Source organism: Molossus molossus, unplaced genomic scaffold, assembly GCF_014108415.1.
Source record: "Molossus molossus isolate mMolMol1 unplaced genomic scaffold, mMolMol1.p scaffold_m16_p_18, whole genome shotgun sequence".
NCBI classification, from domain to species: Eukaryota; Metazoa; Chordata; class Mammalia; order Chiroptera; family Molossidae; genus Molossus; species Molossus molossus.
This window is the reverse complement of record NW_023425353.1, coordinates 57,555,634-57,572,793: the sequence shown is the minus strand read 5'-3', so window position 1 is coordinate 57,572,793 and position 17,160 is coordinate 57,555,634. Positions and strand designations below refer to the sequence as shown.

Genomic DNA, 17,160 nt, shown 5'->3' with positions numbered 1-17,160 from the left:
AATACCCATGAATTTAGTTTTGATTTTGAAACCCACAGCTATGGGCCACTTGATTCTCTGTTGCTTTGTCTCCTATTCACACTATGGCTGCTTGTCTGCCATCTGCAGGCCTCACTTCAGTAGTTCAGATGGTTGGGTCTTATTGTCTTGCTCTATGCTTGGGTCTGAATTTTAGAGACTGAGCTTCTTCTGCCTCTTGTTCCAAATTCAACCTCCCACCTATCCCTAGATCCTCCAAGAATAATGTGCTGCTTTGGTCTTGCCTGTGTCCAAAGTTCCTGCTATATTCACAGTGGTGGTCACTTCTGACTGTCCCACACCAATAAGCCCCCAAAGCCCCTCACCTCAGTCTCAACTCTTGTTGAGTGGAATCCTAGGGTAGGCTGTAAGATTTGTATTTACCAGAGCTCTCAGAGCATCTGCTACTTTTTGTCCAAAGGGTGAAGATGGAAGACTGGTGCTATCCAGTGATCTTCCCAGATTCGCGGAACTTCCGCCCCTTCACTTCTGACTCTCTGGCTGCAATCGAGAAGCGGATCGCAATCCAAAAAGAGAAAAAGAAGCGCAAGGACCCAACAGCATCAGTACCCCAACCTCGACCTTATCTTGACCTAAAAGTCTCCAGGAAGTTGCCCAAGCTCTATGGTGACATTCCCCGTGAGCTGATAGCAAAGCCCCTGGAAGACTTGGACCCATTCTACAGAGATCATAAGGTAGTTCCATGGGGAGGCTGGGGTGTTCTAACCATGCAGTTGTAACTGATGTTATAAAGACCTCCAAACACCAATCTTGGGGTTTGCAGGAGCAGGCTGTTACTTCTTTGCTATCACTCCCTGTCATTGCCTTCATAATCCTAAGAACCTCATTCAGTCCCCATTTTCTCTCTGCAATGCATGTCTTGAAGAAGAACATGAAGATGGAGCAGCAGAAAGGTTAAAATGAGACCAGAGAAAATAAAATGGTGTCAGGAAAGAGGACTGGACTAGCAGTCAGGAAGTTGGGTGTAGGCCATTGCAGTGATTGGCTTTATGACTTTGGGTAAATCACTTCACTAATCCTCATTTTTCTAATCTGTAAAATGGGAATAGTGTCTGCTTTCCCAACCCACAGCATAGACATGCTATGGAAACACTTTATAAACTGTAAAACATTTATACCCATGTGAAGGATTAATATTGCTGTCTAAGATTGTCTGGTTCAGCAACAAGAGTTTACCTTGGAAAATTTTAGAGTTTACCTTATGAAGATCAAAGCCCTAGACCAACACTTGACACATAATCAGAGCTTAATAAATGAAGTCTACAAATATGGTAATCAAGTGAACACGTGCATTATATGTAGAACCCATGCCAATATGTGATAGGCTTGCGGTTTCATCTACCTGCATATAGTTGTTGCAGGAAAATTCTACTAAAATTTCCTTAAGAGGGCTTCTGAGGACATGTGAGCTCTGGGCTCCTCTGGTGGCTGTTTGAAAGCCTGGGGAATGGTGAGGATAGCTCTCAGCAGACCATCTCCTTTTAGGAAAGGCACAGAAGACCTTGCCATTACCACCTCTCTGTGTGATCCAGCAAAGTATGAAAAAGCCACCTCACTAGACTAAGGTCTGGGAGGAAGGAGAATGGGAGTTTGGGGAAGTCCTAGAAAATATGGGATGCTGAGAGCATCCTTCACAAGCAATCATGAGAAATTTATCTTTCCAAAGAAAAATAGCCGGGTTTGTATGTCCTTGAATGGAAATTCTTAGGGTTACCAGGCAAAATGAGGACCATGTGTATAGAGGAAAGTAGGGTATGAATGGGTAGGACAAGAAAGAGGAAGAGAAATCAAGGAGCAAAAACACTAATAGTTCTCTTCTTCCTTATGCCCCAGAATCCAGGGGCTTCTTGGAGGCAAAGTTGTTGAATGTGAGTTAACTACTGGAGGCCCCCTTCTATCTATGGCTGGATAGGAGACCCATGAGGCAGACCCATGGTGTGTTGTGGACAGTCCTGGAGAACAGGCTCTGTTCTAGTCTGGATGGATGTTCAGAAAGTGCCTCTCCTCAGGCTGGGTCCTTCCTTCAAATCAGAAGACACTCTCCTTAGGTAGAGCTCTGCACATCTATGACCTCACATGACCAGTGTTCTCAATGGTCATGTGAGATATGTGTGGTAGCCATTAACATTCCACCTTATAAGTGAGGTGACCACAGACCAGATGGGGAAGTGACTTATGCTAGGTCAAATAGCCAGTAAGGGGTGGATCTGGGACTCCAATTCAAGTACTCTTTACATGGTTGAAGGCCACTTCCTGTCTAGGAGCTTCCACTTTGAAGAGCTACAGGAAAAGGGTTAGAGATGTGTCAGCAAGCAGGCAGAAGAAGCTAGTACCTATCATTTTAACCTTTAAAACCCTGGCAAGTGTAGTTAAATACACCATTAGTTGAAATATTTAAAGCAGCCAGAGGAGGCATTAATAAAACATCAAAATCAAAGGGAACAGAAACAGAGCCATATCATGCCATCCCTTAACTTGGGGTGACTCACCTCAAGGATAGGTTTGCTGTCTGCCCTAAAATTGTCTTTCTATCCAGAGGAAGGGCACAGATTCCCCAAAGTGGGTCTTGGGCTCCTAAGCTCCTTCATAGCTTTTATAGAACCCTATGGGCCATTTCATTTTGTTTTAGAGGAAACAGAAAATATCCTAGTCCACATGTTTTCCTGCAGCCAGATGGTCAGCAGACAAGTAAGTTTCAGCAACTCAGCCAGGGCACCACCCACCCTGCGGTCTTGGGCCTTGGTGACTAGGCTGTCTTTCCCATCTGAGAACATGCTGGATTACATGCCAAGTAGTACTTTCTGCAAATCTGAACAGGACAGTGACATGGGGAGAGAGAAATGGCCCTCTCTCTGCGAAGGCTTTTGTAACTAACAGCCTTAAGGACACATAAAGGAACAGCTAGATTACAGTTAAATGAAAAGAGGGAGGTTTGGGCATAGATGTTAGAAGCCTGTGAGTGAAGGTTGTTGTCCTGAGGCTGTTTCATTCCCAGAGCCTAGGAGGATATGAGTACAGGTTTGGTGCTCTTCAGTGGAGTCCAACTGGGCACTGTGAAGGGGACAATGTTCCACTTGGCAGGCCTGTGCTGAGTTTGGCATCCCTGGACCTACTCACTGAAGGTCAGTGGAGCCTCCAGCCATTGTGATAGACAAAAAATACCCATATGCCTTTCCAGATGCCTTCTGTGGGGCTTCCTCTGCACAGTTGAGAACCACAGGCAGATTTACCCCTATGTCTGTGGAGGGAATTGAAGAACTAGTCTGGGAACCTTGATGAGTTTTTTTTACTTGAAGGTTCGCAAAGTTAGAATTGATTGGTAGACTGTCTTATATCAAACTGCTCAAACATAACAATATGGACTCTCTATGTCTCTGACTATTCCAATACTCATTACAAAGTTTTCATTAGTAATCAAAACAACTTAAAATAATCCACTGAATGCGAATGTTCAATTCTACTTCCATCTCTTCCAGTTCTCTTCTAGTTCTTGTCTCTGTAGATACATGCCAGAGTATAACGTGGAGAGCTTTGTTTGTTTCAGGTGTTACTCTTCACACTTGTTTTCTTAATTTGAGGGGCCCATGTGCTCCATCTCTGGGGCCTCCAGAATATTCCACTAGGTGAACAGGCTACAACCCAACAGTATCTTGGAGCTCTGAGTGAGACCCAGGCCACCTGGGGACACCTCTTGGCTTCCAGAGTCACAGTGTTGGCTAATCAGAAGGTACCTCTGTTTCAGAGTGACAGCTCTCAAATCAGAAGCTGTATTTATAATAATGAGTCAAGCTATACCTCAATCTATGGTTCCACTGAATTTTCTCAAAATGAAGTCATGATAAATATTGTTTTGTCACTGCATTGTAATTCTTGTTGTATTTGGTCTTTTGCAGACATTTATGGTGTTGAACAAAAAGAGAACAATCTACCGCTTCAGTGCCAAGCGTGCCTTGTTCATTTTGGGGCCTTTCAATTCAATCCGAAGTTTAGCCATTAGAGTCTCAGTCCATTCATATCCTTTTATTGCGTCTCTTACAAAGTCCAGGTCATGTGAAAAGTGCATGCGCCCCAGGGTGTTCACGTGTTTATTGAGTGGAAACAGCTCATTCTTTCAACAAACACCGGCCAAGGGCCTACTGCTGCATGCCAACACTGTGCTCATGCTGGGTGTGAACAAGGCATGGCCCCTTGATCCTTGACCTCAGAAGGAGCCAGGTCAAAGGCAGGCAGTTTCTTTAGTGAGATGGGTGGTTTGGAAGTGGTAGTGTAGAGAGGCACCGCTATGCTTTGGAGGCATCAAGGATGGCTTCGTGGAGAAAGAAATATTTCAGCTGAGACCCAAACAAAGGTTGTAAACTGTCAACCAATGCACCATATTTAGCTGATAAATGTGTTGTGTTGGACCTACACAGTGTTTAAAACTTTTCAGAAACAGTCTCTGGTGTTAAAAACCCAGGCTCCCAGTTTCTCTGGAACAGTGGGGCCTCTGTCAAGGCTAGGCCTGCATTCCCACCTGTCAAAGTCAGTGTAGTGAGAAACTGGCCTCTTTTAGAGGGGCTGTGTACACTGTTTCACCACACTACACTGTCGCACCCTTCCCTGCGACCCAACATCAGCCAATTTCACTCAGTTATGTGCCTTGCCAGGCTCTTAAGACTTTGAGTTTGCAACCTCAGTCTTAAGGATAAAGATAGGTAGGAATCATTGAGCATTACTGATGTGTGCAGGGGTTGGGGAGACACTAGGCAGTTTTAGACTAGGGGAGGTGTAAAAGACATAAATTGGTAGACAGAATGAAGTATTGAAGAGAAAGAGAGGCATAACTCTTTAGGTTGGGTTCCCAGAAGCAGAGCTTGAGGTAGGAATTTCTATTTAGGTGATTTCGTGGAGGAGTGCTCTCTGGAGAAGGTGAAAGAAGCAGGATGGAGCAAGAGGACGAGGCTAGCAGGGACAGGTCTCAGCGGAGTTTGTGTCAGCCTGAGCCTCCAGAGAGCTCCGGGCACAAATTGTATCCCAGAACTGCCCCGCTTGGAGGCAAGGGATCAGCTTTTTGTGAGTCTCAGTCAGTCAGACAAGTGGAAGGGGGGTGTAGCCCTCCAGGTGAGGAGGCTGCCATTCTCTCAAGGAAGGGACAGCTGTGACTTCTTCTTAGCCAATGCTCACAGTTAGAGGACAGATGCACCTGCAGAGAAGGGGACCTGAGGGGCACCCACTGCCTCCACTATAATGACTAATGACACTTGCCATCTTGCAGTGTACCTGCCTTAACGGACGCTGGTCACATTGTTCAGCATGTTCATCATCTGCACTGTCATCATCAACTGCGTGCTCATGGCCATAAATCCTAAGACCGACCACAACAGTACAGCTACTAACGTTGCTGAGTAAGTGTCTCTCCTGTTTTTAAACAGGTTCACCTAAAAAAAAGTTATAATTTTTTATATACATATATATATATATAGAGAGAGAGAGTTTAGATATATAAAGAAAAAGTCACCCGTAATCCTAATTCCCCAACACAATAATAGCATAGTCAAATTTATTTTTGTGTATATATTTTTATGATTGTCTAAAGGCCTTTAAAAATTACATTAGTAATTAACAGCACACATACAAATTTTATGTCTAGCTTTTAAGTGGTTTTCTTTGTCTTACAAAGGATTTATAGAAATCTATTTTGATGACTATATACTGTTTTGTCAAGTGAATAAACCATAATTTACTTAGCCATTCTAGCATGTTACTACTATAAATAGCATTGCAGCAAGCATCTTTTTGCATAAAGCTACTTTTCAAGAGTTATTATTTTCCTAGGCTAGTCTTTGAAATATGTTTACTAGGTCAAAAGGTACATTTTAACACTTTTAAAATATATATTGACAAAATATTCTCCCAAGAGTTTATGGCATTTTAATCTGCCATCAGCAGTATATTCTGACAACCAGTGTAATACATTCTTGCCAGTACTACCTTTTTTTCTTCATTAATCTATGGAGTAAAAAAGACTTTCATTTTCTTAATTTCCAGATGGGTTGGAATTTTTTGTTTGTTTTATTTTGTGAATTGTGTATTTCCATCTTGCCCATGTATCATTTTTGTTTTTTTCCTGGTCAGTTTGAGTTCTTTGTGACTAAAATATTAACTTATTGTACTTTTGAATTGGTTATTCAGACATAAAAATTAATTTTCTAACTTAGAAAGTTCTATATTTTGATAAATATTCTTTTTTATGTTGTCCTAGTTTTTCTGCTTTGACATATTTACTGCTTTAGTCTTTCAGAAATATATTGAATAATAAGTTGAATGAATAATAAGAGACCATTTATTTCTGTCACATAGTTAACTGGATGATAGAAACTACCACAGTCAATATATGGAACATTCCAACCATCCCCCAAAGTTTTCTCCTGACTCTTTGCCGCCAATCCCCTGCCCACCATTCCCAACCCCAGGGAAATACCCTTCTGCTTTCCTTCACTCTAGACTAGTTTTGCCTTTCTTGAAATTTCATATAAATGGAATCATATAGTATGTATGATACCATACTTTTGTATCTGGCTTATTCCACGTAGTATAATGTTTTGAGATGCATTTATACTGTTGTATACATCACTAGCTCTTTTTCTTTTCATTGCTGAGTTGTATCCCATTGTATGGGTATATCACAATTTGTTTTCCCATTCACCTGTTGATGGATATTTGGATTATTTCCCATTTTTTGTACAATTAAAGTTGTTATGAACATTTTTGTATAAAAGTATTTTTGTGGATATATGTTTGCATTTCCCTTGGATAAATACTTGATAGTAGAATTGTTGGGTCATAGAATAAGTGTATGGGTAAGTTGGTGAGAAACTGCCATAGTTTCCCAAATTGGCTACACTACTTTACATTCATTTGTTGTTTTGTTTTGGTTTATACTCACCTGAGGATATTTTTCCATCTATTTTTTAGATAGAGTGGAAGGGAGGGGGGGTGGGGGGAGACATTGATGTAAGAGAGACACATCAATTGATTGCTTCCCACACGACCCCGACTGGGGCTGGGGATCGAACCTGTACCTACATGTACCTACATGCCCTTGACTGGGAATCAAACCCATGACCCTGTGGTCCACAGGCCGAGGCTCTAACTATTGAGCCAAACTAGCCAGGGCTGTTGTACATTCTTGCCAGCAATATATGAAAGGTGCAAAGTCTTGATAAATTTTCTCCATCAATTTACTTTGATTTAATTTGCTCTTCTGTTTCTAGCTTCTTAAAGTAGAAAATTAAATATGTGATTTTAGATCTTCTTTTCTTATATAATGTATAAAGTTATAAATTTCCATGCAAGCATTGCTTTAGCTGCATTCCACAGATTTTTGTTGTTGTTAATCCTCATCCGAGGATATTTTTTCTTTGGTTTTTAGATAGAATGGAAGGGAAGGTTGGAGAGAGAGAGAGAGAAAGAAACATCAATATGAGAGAGACACATTGATTAGTTGCCTCCTGCACGACACCTACTGGGGCTGGGGATTGAACCTGCAACCCAGGTAAGTGCCATTGACTGGGAATTGAACCCATGACCCTTTAGTCCATGGGCTGACACTCTAACCACTGAGCCATACCAGTCATTTAGAAGTGTGTTTTAAAATTTCCAAATAGTTCATGTTTTTCTAGTCGTCTTTTTGTTATTGATTTTTTTTAAAAAAATTTATTTATTAATTTGTTTTTGTTACAGATGTTTCTCATTTTTCCCCCATTGACACCCTCCTCCCCTTTCCCCCGGCCCCATCCTCAGCTTTGTTGTCTATGTTCATTGGTCATGCATACATGCATGTAAGTTCTGTGATGTATCTCTTCCCTCACAACCTCCTCCCTCCTCTGAGGCTTGTCAGCCTGTACCCCACCTCCATGTCTCTGGGTTAATTTTGTTCAGCAGTTTGTTTAGTTCATTATGTTCCACAAATAAGTGAGATCATGTGATATTTGCCTTCTTTGCTTGGCTTATTTCGCTTAGCATAATACTCTCCAGGTCTGCCCTGGCCGGTTTTGCTCAGTGGTTAGAGTGTTGGCCTGTGGTCTAGAGAGACCCGGGTTCAGTTGCCACTAAGGGCACGTACCTAGGTTGCGGTTTGTCCCCGGCCCTGGTTGGGTTGTGCGAGAGGCAACCACTCGATGTGTCCCTTTCACGTCGATGTTTCTCTCTCTCCCACTCTATCTGAACAAAATATAGAAAAGTGTCCTCAGGTGAGGATAAAAAAAAAAAAATACTCTCCAGGTCCTTCCATGCTATCTCAAAGGATAAGAGATCTTGCTTTCTTACAGCTGCATAGTATTCCATTGTGTACATGTACCACAGCTTTTTAATCCACTCATCTACTGATGGACACTTGGGTTGTTTCCAGATCTTAGGTATTGTAAATAGTGCTGCTATGAACATAGGGGTACATATATTGTTTCTGATTGGTGTTTCAGGTTACCTCAAAAAGTTAAAAATTGAACTGCCATTTGACCCAGTGATCCCACTTCTAGGAATATTGTTATTGATTTTCAAATTAATTCTGTTATGGTTAGAGAATATACTTTGTAAGATTTCAATCTTTTGAAATCAAGAGAAACTTGTTTTATTGTCTACCTTGGTAATGGTTCATGTGTACTTGAAAAGAATGTGGGTTCTTTAGTTGTTTGGTATGATATTCTGTACATGGTTGGTTAGGTTAGGGTGGTCAATATGTTATTTAGACTTTTTATAACTTTATTGCTTCTGTTTGTACTTCTATGAATTATTTTTTTTTTATTAATTAATTTTTGTTACAGATGTTTCTCCTTTTCCCCCACTGATTCCCCCCTCCTCCTCCCTCCCTGCCCTGTGCCCAGTTTGTTGTCCATGTCCACTGTTCATGCATACATGCATATAAGTTCTGTGGTTTATCTCTCCCCCACCACCCCCTCTTCTGGGGATTGTCAGTCTGTACCCCACCTCCATGTCTCTGGGACTACCCCATTCCTCAGACTGTTATGTTCATTATATTCCACAAATAAGTGAGATCATATGATACTTGTCCTTCTCTGTTTGGCTTGCCTCACTCAGGAGGATACTCTCCAGGTCCCTTCATGTAGTCTCAAAGGACAAGAGATCTTTCTTTCTTACAGTTACGTAGTACTCCATTGTGTATATGTACCACAGCTTTGTTATCCATTTGTCTACTGATGGACACTTGGGCTGTTTCCAGATCTTAGCTATTGTAAATAGTGCTGCTACAAACATGGGGGTACATATATTCTTTCTGTTTGGTGTTTCAGGCTTCTTAGGGTATATTCCTAGAAGTGGGATCACTGGGTCAAATGGAAGTTCAATTTTTAATTTTTTGAGGTAACACCATATTGTTTTCCATAGTGGCTGCACCAGTCTGCATTCCCACCAGCAGTGCACCAGAGTCCCCTTTTCTCCACACCCTCGCCAACACTTGTTGTTTGATGATGTGTTGATGGCGGCCATTCTGACAGGTGTGAGATGATACCTCATTGTTGTTTTAATTTGCATCTCTCTGATGATTAGTGATGATGAGCATTTCTTCATATGTTTCTTAGCCATTTGTATGTCCTGTTTGGAGAGGTGTCTATTTAATTCCTCTGCCCATTTTTTAATTGGGTTCTTAGTCTTCCTTTTGTGGAGTTGTATGAACACTCTATATGTATTGGAAATTAACCCCTTATCTGATATATCATTGGCAATTAAGCTCTCCCATACAGTGGGTAGCCTTTCCATTTTGATGATTGTATCTTTCGCTGTGCAGAAGCTTTTGAGTTTGATATAGTCCCATGTGTTCATTTTCTCCTTTGTTTCTATTGCCTTAGGTGATGTGTCAGTGAAAATTCTGCTGCGTATGATGTCTGAAATTTTGTTGCCTACTGTTTCTTCTAGGATTTTTATGGATTCATGAGTCACATTTAAGTCTTTTATCCATTTTGAGTTCATTCTTGTGTAGGGTGTAAGTTGATGGTCTAGTTTCATTTTTCTGCATGTAGCTGTCCAATTTTCCCAGCACCATTTATTAAAGAGGCTGACTTTACTCCACTGTACGCTCTTGCCCTCTTTGTCAAATATTAATTGAGCATATTGCCTTGGGTCCATTTCTGGGTTCTCTGTTCTGTTCCACTGGTCTATATGCCTGTTCTTGTGCCAGTACCAGGCTGTTTTGATTACAGTGGCTTTGTAGTATAACCTGAAATCTGGTAATGTGATCCCTCCTACTTTGTTCTTCCTTTTCAAGATTGCTGTGGCTATTTGAGGTCTCTTTTGTACTTCTATGAATTATTGAAGAGAGTCTTGAAATTCCCACCTGTGGTTAGGGATTTGTTCAATCTCCCTTTCTCTTTGTTAAAGTATGCTTCGTGTATTTTGCAGCACTATTATTAGGCACATGAGCATTTAGGATTATTTATCTTCCTGTTGTATGTATTATTTTATCATTATGAAATGTCCTTCTTTGTGTCTTAATACTCCTTTTAATATTTGTTTTGTCTGACATTAATATAGCTACTTATGCTTTCTTATGTTATTGTTTGCATGGTATATCTTTTTCTATCCTTTTACTCTCAACCATTTTGTGTTTTTGTATTTGTAGTGTACCTCTTGTAAAGAACATATATGTAGTTGGTTTTTGTTTTTTATATGGTCTATCAATCCAGTCTCTGTTTTTTTTTGTTTTGTTTTTTTGTTTGTTTTTGTTTTTTTTGATGGAATGTTTAGTTCACTTGCATTTAATGTAATTTTGGGTAGGCTTAAATTTAGGTCTGCTGTTTTCCTATTGATCTCATTTTTTTTGTTTGTTTATTTGCTCTTCTGATGTTTCCTTTTTTCTGTCTTCTTTTGTGTTAATCAGGTATGTTTAGTATTTCTTTCCTTTTTAAAAAATATGTTTTTATTGATTTTTCTTTTCGAGAGAGAGGAAGAAAGAAAGAGATAAAAATATTGCTGTTAAGAGAGAAACATTGATTGGCTGCCTCCTGCACGTCCCCCACTGGGGATTGAGCCTACAACCCAGGCATGTGCCCTGACTGGGAATTGAACTGGGACCTCTCAGTCCATGGAATGACACTCAGTCCACTGAGCCACACCGGTTGGGCTAGTATTTCATTTTAATCCTCAAATGGCTTTTTAGCTTCTTCGAATTCCTTTGTAGTAGTTGTGCCCTCTCTGTTGGTGTGTAGAACATGGAATCTGGTTAAGGCCTGCCAGCTCATCGAGCTGTGCCTTGGAACAGGGGGCATGGACACCCCTGGGAATAGAAACCATTCTGGCAGTACCACTGGAGAAAATGGTTCCTCCCCACTCTGAGAGTTGACGGTTCCATGTGAGGAGCTAACTGAGAGTGCAGGGGCTACTACTCATTGTTTACAGCAGTGTCCCTGGAAGTCATTGTGGTCAATAGAGTGGGCCCTGTGGAGGAGACAGATTCAGGGGGTGGCATTGCTCCCACAGCAGTGGTTTGCCCTACCCAGCACTTCTGGAGAGATGTAATGAGTTCTCTCCTCCATTAACGAGAAGCAGTGGGCCAACTGAAAGCTAATTTGCTCAAGGCCATTTTTATACTAACAGATCCTTAAAGCAGAAATGTGGGAGAAAAAAAAAACTTGTCTAAGCTCTAGGGAAGCAGAGAGGCTGGAGGTAGGGGTGGGAAGTGAGGAAAGCTGCTGCTGTCCCCTGGTGGCATTTGGAGCAATATTGGATGCATGAAAGTGGGGCTGGGAGGAGGCTGTTAAAAATGTCCTCATAAAAGGAAGCATGCAGCTGAGTGGTTAGGCCCATGGAGGGAGAGTTTCTTCAGCATTCTTTGGTCAGAAAACTTTTAAATGGGAAAACTGAATCCAAGTTAATAGCTTCTGAGAATGAAACAAAAGTCCTCTAAGATCAGGCGATGGTATTCTGTTAACTGTACTATTTTCCATAGTGGTTACACCATTTTACAATCCTACCAATAGTTCATTAGGGTTCCAGTTTCTCCATATCCTCGTCAACACTTATTTTCTGTTTTTGTTTTTGTTTTTTTGTTTTGTTTCTTAAGTAGCCATCCATCACCACAGATACAAGGTGATATCTCATGGTGGTTTTGATTGGCATTTCCATGATGATCAGTGATATTGAACATATTTTCATATTCTTGTTGGCCTTTTTGTATATCATCTTTGGAGAAATGTCCATTCAAGTAGTTTGGCCATTTTAAAATTGGATTGTTTGATTTTTTTGTTGTTGTTGAGTCATAGAAGTTCTTTATGTAATCTGGATATTAAGCTCTCATCAGATAAATGATTTGAAAATATTTTATTCTAGGAATTTTATACTTTCTGGTGTTATATTTAGCTCTTTAATCTATTTTAAGTTAATTAAAAATTTTTTTTAATTTATTTTTTTAATTTTATTTTTGTTACAGGTATTTCTCCTTATTTACCCCCTTGACACCCTCCTCCCCATCCCCCCCCCGCCCCATCCCCAGTTTTGATGTCCATATCCATTAGTTATGCATACATGCATATAAGTTCTGTGGTTTATCTCTTCCCACCCTCACCACCCCCTCTTCTGAGGGTTGTCAGTCTGTACCCTACTTTCATGTTTCTGGGTCTACCGTATTCCTTAGACTGTTATGTTCATGATATTCCATATATAAGTGAGATCATTTGGTATTTGTCTTTTACTGCTTGGCTTGTTTCACTTAGGATAATACTTTCCAGTTCCCTCCATGTCGTCTCAAAGGATAAGAGATCTTTTTTTCTTATAGCTGCATAGTACTCCATTGTGTATATGTACCACAGCTTTTTTATCCATTCGTCTACTGATGGACACTTGGGCTGTTTTCAGATCTTAGCTATTGTAAATAGTGCTGCTATGAACATGGGGGTACATATATTCTTCCTGATTGCTGTTTCAGGCTTCTTAAGGTATATTCCTAGAAGCGGGATCACTGGGTCAAATGGCAGTTCAATTTTTAATTTTTTGAGGTAACACCATATTGTTTTTCATAGCGGCTGCACCAGTCTGCATTCCCACCAGAAGTGTACTAGAGTCCCCTTTTCTCCACACACTCACCAACACTTGTTGTTTGATTTGAGTTAATTTTTGTACACAGTGTAAGATAAGAGTCCCACTTCATCCTTTTGCATGTAGATACTGAGCTTTCCCAATACCATCTGTTGAAAAGACTGTACTTTTTTCATTGGCACCCTTGGCATCCTTGTTGAAAATCATTTGACCATGTGTGTGAGGGGCTAATTTCCAGGCTTTCTATTCTATTCCAGTGGTCTGCATGCCTGTTTTTATGCCAACACCACACTGTTGTTGTTTTTGTTAATCCTCACCCGAGGATATTTTTCCATTGATTTTCAGATAGAGTGGATGGGAGAGGGAGGAGAGGGAGGGAGGAGGGGAAGAGGGAGAAGAGGGGGTGGGAGAGGGAGAGGGAGAGGGAGAGGGAGAGGGAGAGGAAAGAAACATTAATGTGAAAGAGACACATTGATTGGTTGCCTCCCGCATGACCCTGACCAGGGGCGGGAATCAAACCTGCAACCCAGGTACATGCCCTTGACTGGGAATTGAGCCCAGGACATTTTGGTCCATGGGCCAGTGCTTTAACCTCTGAGCCAAACCAGCCAGAACCCAACACCAGACTGTTTTGATTATGTTAGCTTTGTGGTAAATTTTAATATAACAAAAGATGAGAACTCAAACTTTATTTTTTTTCAAGATTGTTTTGGCTATTTATAGTTCCTTGAAATTCCATAAGAATTTCAGGATGCACTTTTTTTTTTTTCTGTAAAAAATGTCATTGAGATTTTGATAGAGATGGCATTGAATCTATAGATCACTTTGAGTAGTAGGAATACCTTAACAATATTAAATCTTCCAATCTGTGAACATGGGATATGGAAAGATTCAGGTTTTAGCCTTGTGATTTACTCTCTTTTTTCCTTTGCCACCATCCCCTTCTGTACATCAGAGTGACAACTCTAGGAGAGCAGTGACAAACTACAATCCCAAGTCCTAGGGCCCCATTTTGGCTGAAACTACTCTCAAGAATATGGCTGTGAAGCTAGGCATTGTAAAGCAGTTTTTCAGCTTTATCCTTGGGCATGTTTCTCAGAAATTCTACCTACCAGAACTTGCTTGACAAGCTTGCTTTTCTGAACTCTGGTTTGCTAAAGACCAGAATGTTAATGTCACATTAACATGGATAAAACCTAATCAAGGCCAGGTTAGACAGGTGGGCTCTCTGCTTTTCACAACACTTACTATATTTCTGCTTGTTCTGAATGATTTGCTTTGTAGATATGTCTTCACCGGGATTTATATTTCCGAAGCTTTGATAAAAATATTGGCAAGAGGTTTTATTCTTGATGAGTTTTCTTTTCTTCGAGACCCGTGGAACTGGCTGGACTTCATTGTCATTACTACAGCGTAAGAATGTTAAAGATTTGTATCGAAGAGAATTGGGGTGGGAATGAAGCCCTTTGGCTTACATCAGGGCTCTTTGTAAATCCACGTGTGGTTAAGTATGGTCTTGTAGTGCCTTAGAGCCCTGAGTGCAGTGTTGGTTGGCCCTGAACAGTACCATGCAGTCAATTGACCAGAGGCCACCATGCACAAAGCCATTTCTAGGCTAACCCTCACTCTCATTCCTTCAGCCATTTATTCACTGGCCTATTATGGGCCCAGTTCTGTGTAAGATACAGGTGTTGTGATAATGAAAAACAAAACAAATAAACAAACGCACCTCGTTCTCACTCTCTTGAAGCTCACAGTTAGTAATCATTACAATCCAGTAGGGTGAGCATTAGGATAGGAGCAGTGCATGTAGGAGGAACTGAGGAGTCTAAAAAATCTTTAGCTACTACAAGGTTACAAAGAGTTTCTCTCATGTTTTCTCTTAAGTTTTTATAGTTTTAGCTCTTATGTTGATGTCCTTGGTCCATTTTGGGTTTATTATTGTGTATATTGTATATGACATGGGGTGAGAATTGAATTTCTTCCTGAAGGAAGGCATCTGAATGATGAGGTAGAGTCAGCAAAGCAAGAAGAGCAATGGTCTTTTGCCAACACAGTAATAATAACCCTTACTTTAATTAATTTTTCAAGCTAGCCATTATTTTAAGTATTTGCATATATTTTCATATTTAATACTCACAAAAGCCCTTTGAGGTAGATGCTATTCATTTCGGAGTTTTACATTAGAAGTTCAGCAGTCGGTGCTCTTGGCTATTGAAAGGTGGTGTAGTGCAGCAGTGAATAGTATGGGCCCAGGAGACAGACCGACCGGCCTGTGTTCCTTCTGGGTTTGGCCACATAGTGAGACTTTAGGGAAGGAAGTGCATTTGGGCCAGTCAATAAATGTTTCAATTGATTTATATTATCTATGGACGTAGCCACAACTATTTAAAGGAATCCTTACCTTTGTCCAAATATAAGGATTAGCTGAGAACAGCCTCCTGTGCAATCTCTGTTCCATAGCAATAGAGAATGATATTATGAGACCCTAGGATGAAGGTGGGCTTGGGAAGGCGAGGCCCCAGAGTTCAGCTTTGTGGATGCAGGGCCCCGGCTATGCTTACTTGTGCCTTGTGGAAGTGTGCAGTGAAACCATAAGACTGAGCAAACCCAGGCTGTTCCTGTGCCTTGTCTTGTAGGTTTGTGTCGTATGTACTATCTATGAACAACAGCAGCATCGGCCTGTCATCCCTGCGTACCTTCCGAGTATTCAGAGCTTTGAAGGCAATCTCAGTAGTTTCGGGTAAGTCACTCTACCTTTCAATGTTGGCTCACAGTGGGTGAGAACATTCTTTCATATTTAACATTTCTCCAAATGTCATATAAACCAAAAGCAAACACACAAACTCTGCTTTTACTTTTTATTTTATTGTTCAACAAATATGTATTGTGCAGGCACTGTGCTAGCTGCTTGGGATATGTCAGTGAGCAGACAGACAAAGGTTCCTGCTCTCATGGGGTTTGTATTCCAGGTGGGGGGGTGAGGAGACAGACCCTAAGCAATAACTGTAATAATTCAGTAAATGATCTAGCATGTTAGAAAGTGATACTGTGCCATGAAAAAAAAAAGAAAAAGGAAAAGTAAACAACATGAGAGCTACGGAAGTCACAGGGGCTGGGGGAAACAGGCTGCAATCATCAATAGAGTGCTCAGGATGAGTGTTGTTGAGAAGGTGAGATGTGAGCAGATGTGAAGGCAGTAACACTTTCACAAGCAGATATATGGTAAAGAGTCTTTGAGGATAAGAAACAGTCAGTCCAAAGTCTGGGGAATAGCAAAGATATGAATGAGGCTGGAGCAGACAGAGTGAGGAGCCAGGAGGTGGAGGTGGGACCACAGAGGTGAAGCAGGCAGGTAGGCCCTGGGAAGACTTAGACTTTGCTCTGAGAGAAAGGGAGCCATGAGAGGCTTTGAGCAGAGGAATTGCCTGATCTGACTCAGGTTTTGAAAAGATTACTCTGTGTGGGGAATAGAATGTGGAGGAACAAAGGAAGAAGCAGGAAGCCCAGATAGAAGGCATAGCGGTCACCACAGAAATGTGCCACTCAGGTCTCCTGCTGCAGGGATTGTAGTTGACTAATGGTCCCAGTCGCCACCTGTCTGGATTCACCACTGCATTCATGTTCATGTTAAAATCATGCTTTCCCTACATGTTGGGGACACCGTTCCTGATGGATATGGGATTCCCCTACTGGGGGACTTTGGCTTAGGGGCTTCTCAGCAACCTGGTTGAGACTGTCACATTAGGAATAGTCTGAGGATTGTCTGGTCCAATCCTGCTTCCTTCCTGTCCTCCTTTCCCATGTGTAAGCCCTGTGTCACAGTCTGAGTTTCTCCCTGCCAGCTCTACTCCTTCCCCCTTATTCTTCACCCAACCAATCTCTTGCAATCTGGTCCCATAGCTTCTGCTTCTCAGAGAACCCAAACTGACACAAAGGGCCACTGCCATAATCCAGGCAAGAGATGGCGGTAGATCAGGTGGTGGTAGAGGAGCTGGTGGACAGTGGTCACATTCTGTATAAATGTGAAGGTTGAAACCAGTAAGTTTCTTGAAAGATTGATTGTATGTGGTGTGAGCAAAAGAAAAGAATCAAGGA

General features: G+C 41.2%; 1 protein-coding gene across 1 annotated transcript in view; it reads left to right on the top strand.

Annotated features, from left to right (window-relative positions):
* Positions 1–446: 446 nt before the first annotated feature.
* The window catches only part of SCN11A (sodium voltage-gated channel alpha subunit 11), a 76,359-nt gene continuing 59,645 nt past the window's right edge, over positions 447–17,160 (top strand). The window contains exons 1-5 of the mRNA XM_036266499.1: positions 447–713; positions 3,933–4,051; positions 5,322–5,423; positions 14,347–14,475; positions 15,702–15,805. Of these exons, the coding sequence (XP_036122392.1) occupies positions 447–713; positions 3,933–4,051; positions 5,322–5,423; positions 14,347–14,475; positions 15,702–15,805 (721 nt within the window). The remainder of the gene's footprint in view (positions 714–3,932; positions 4,052–5,321; positions 5,424–14,346; positions 14,476–15,701; positions 15,806–17,160) is intronic.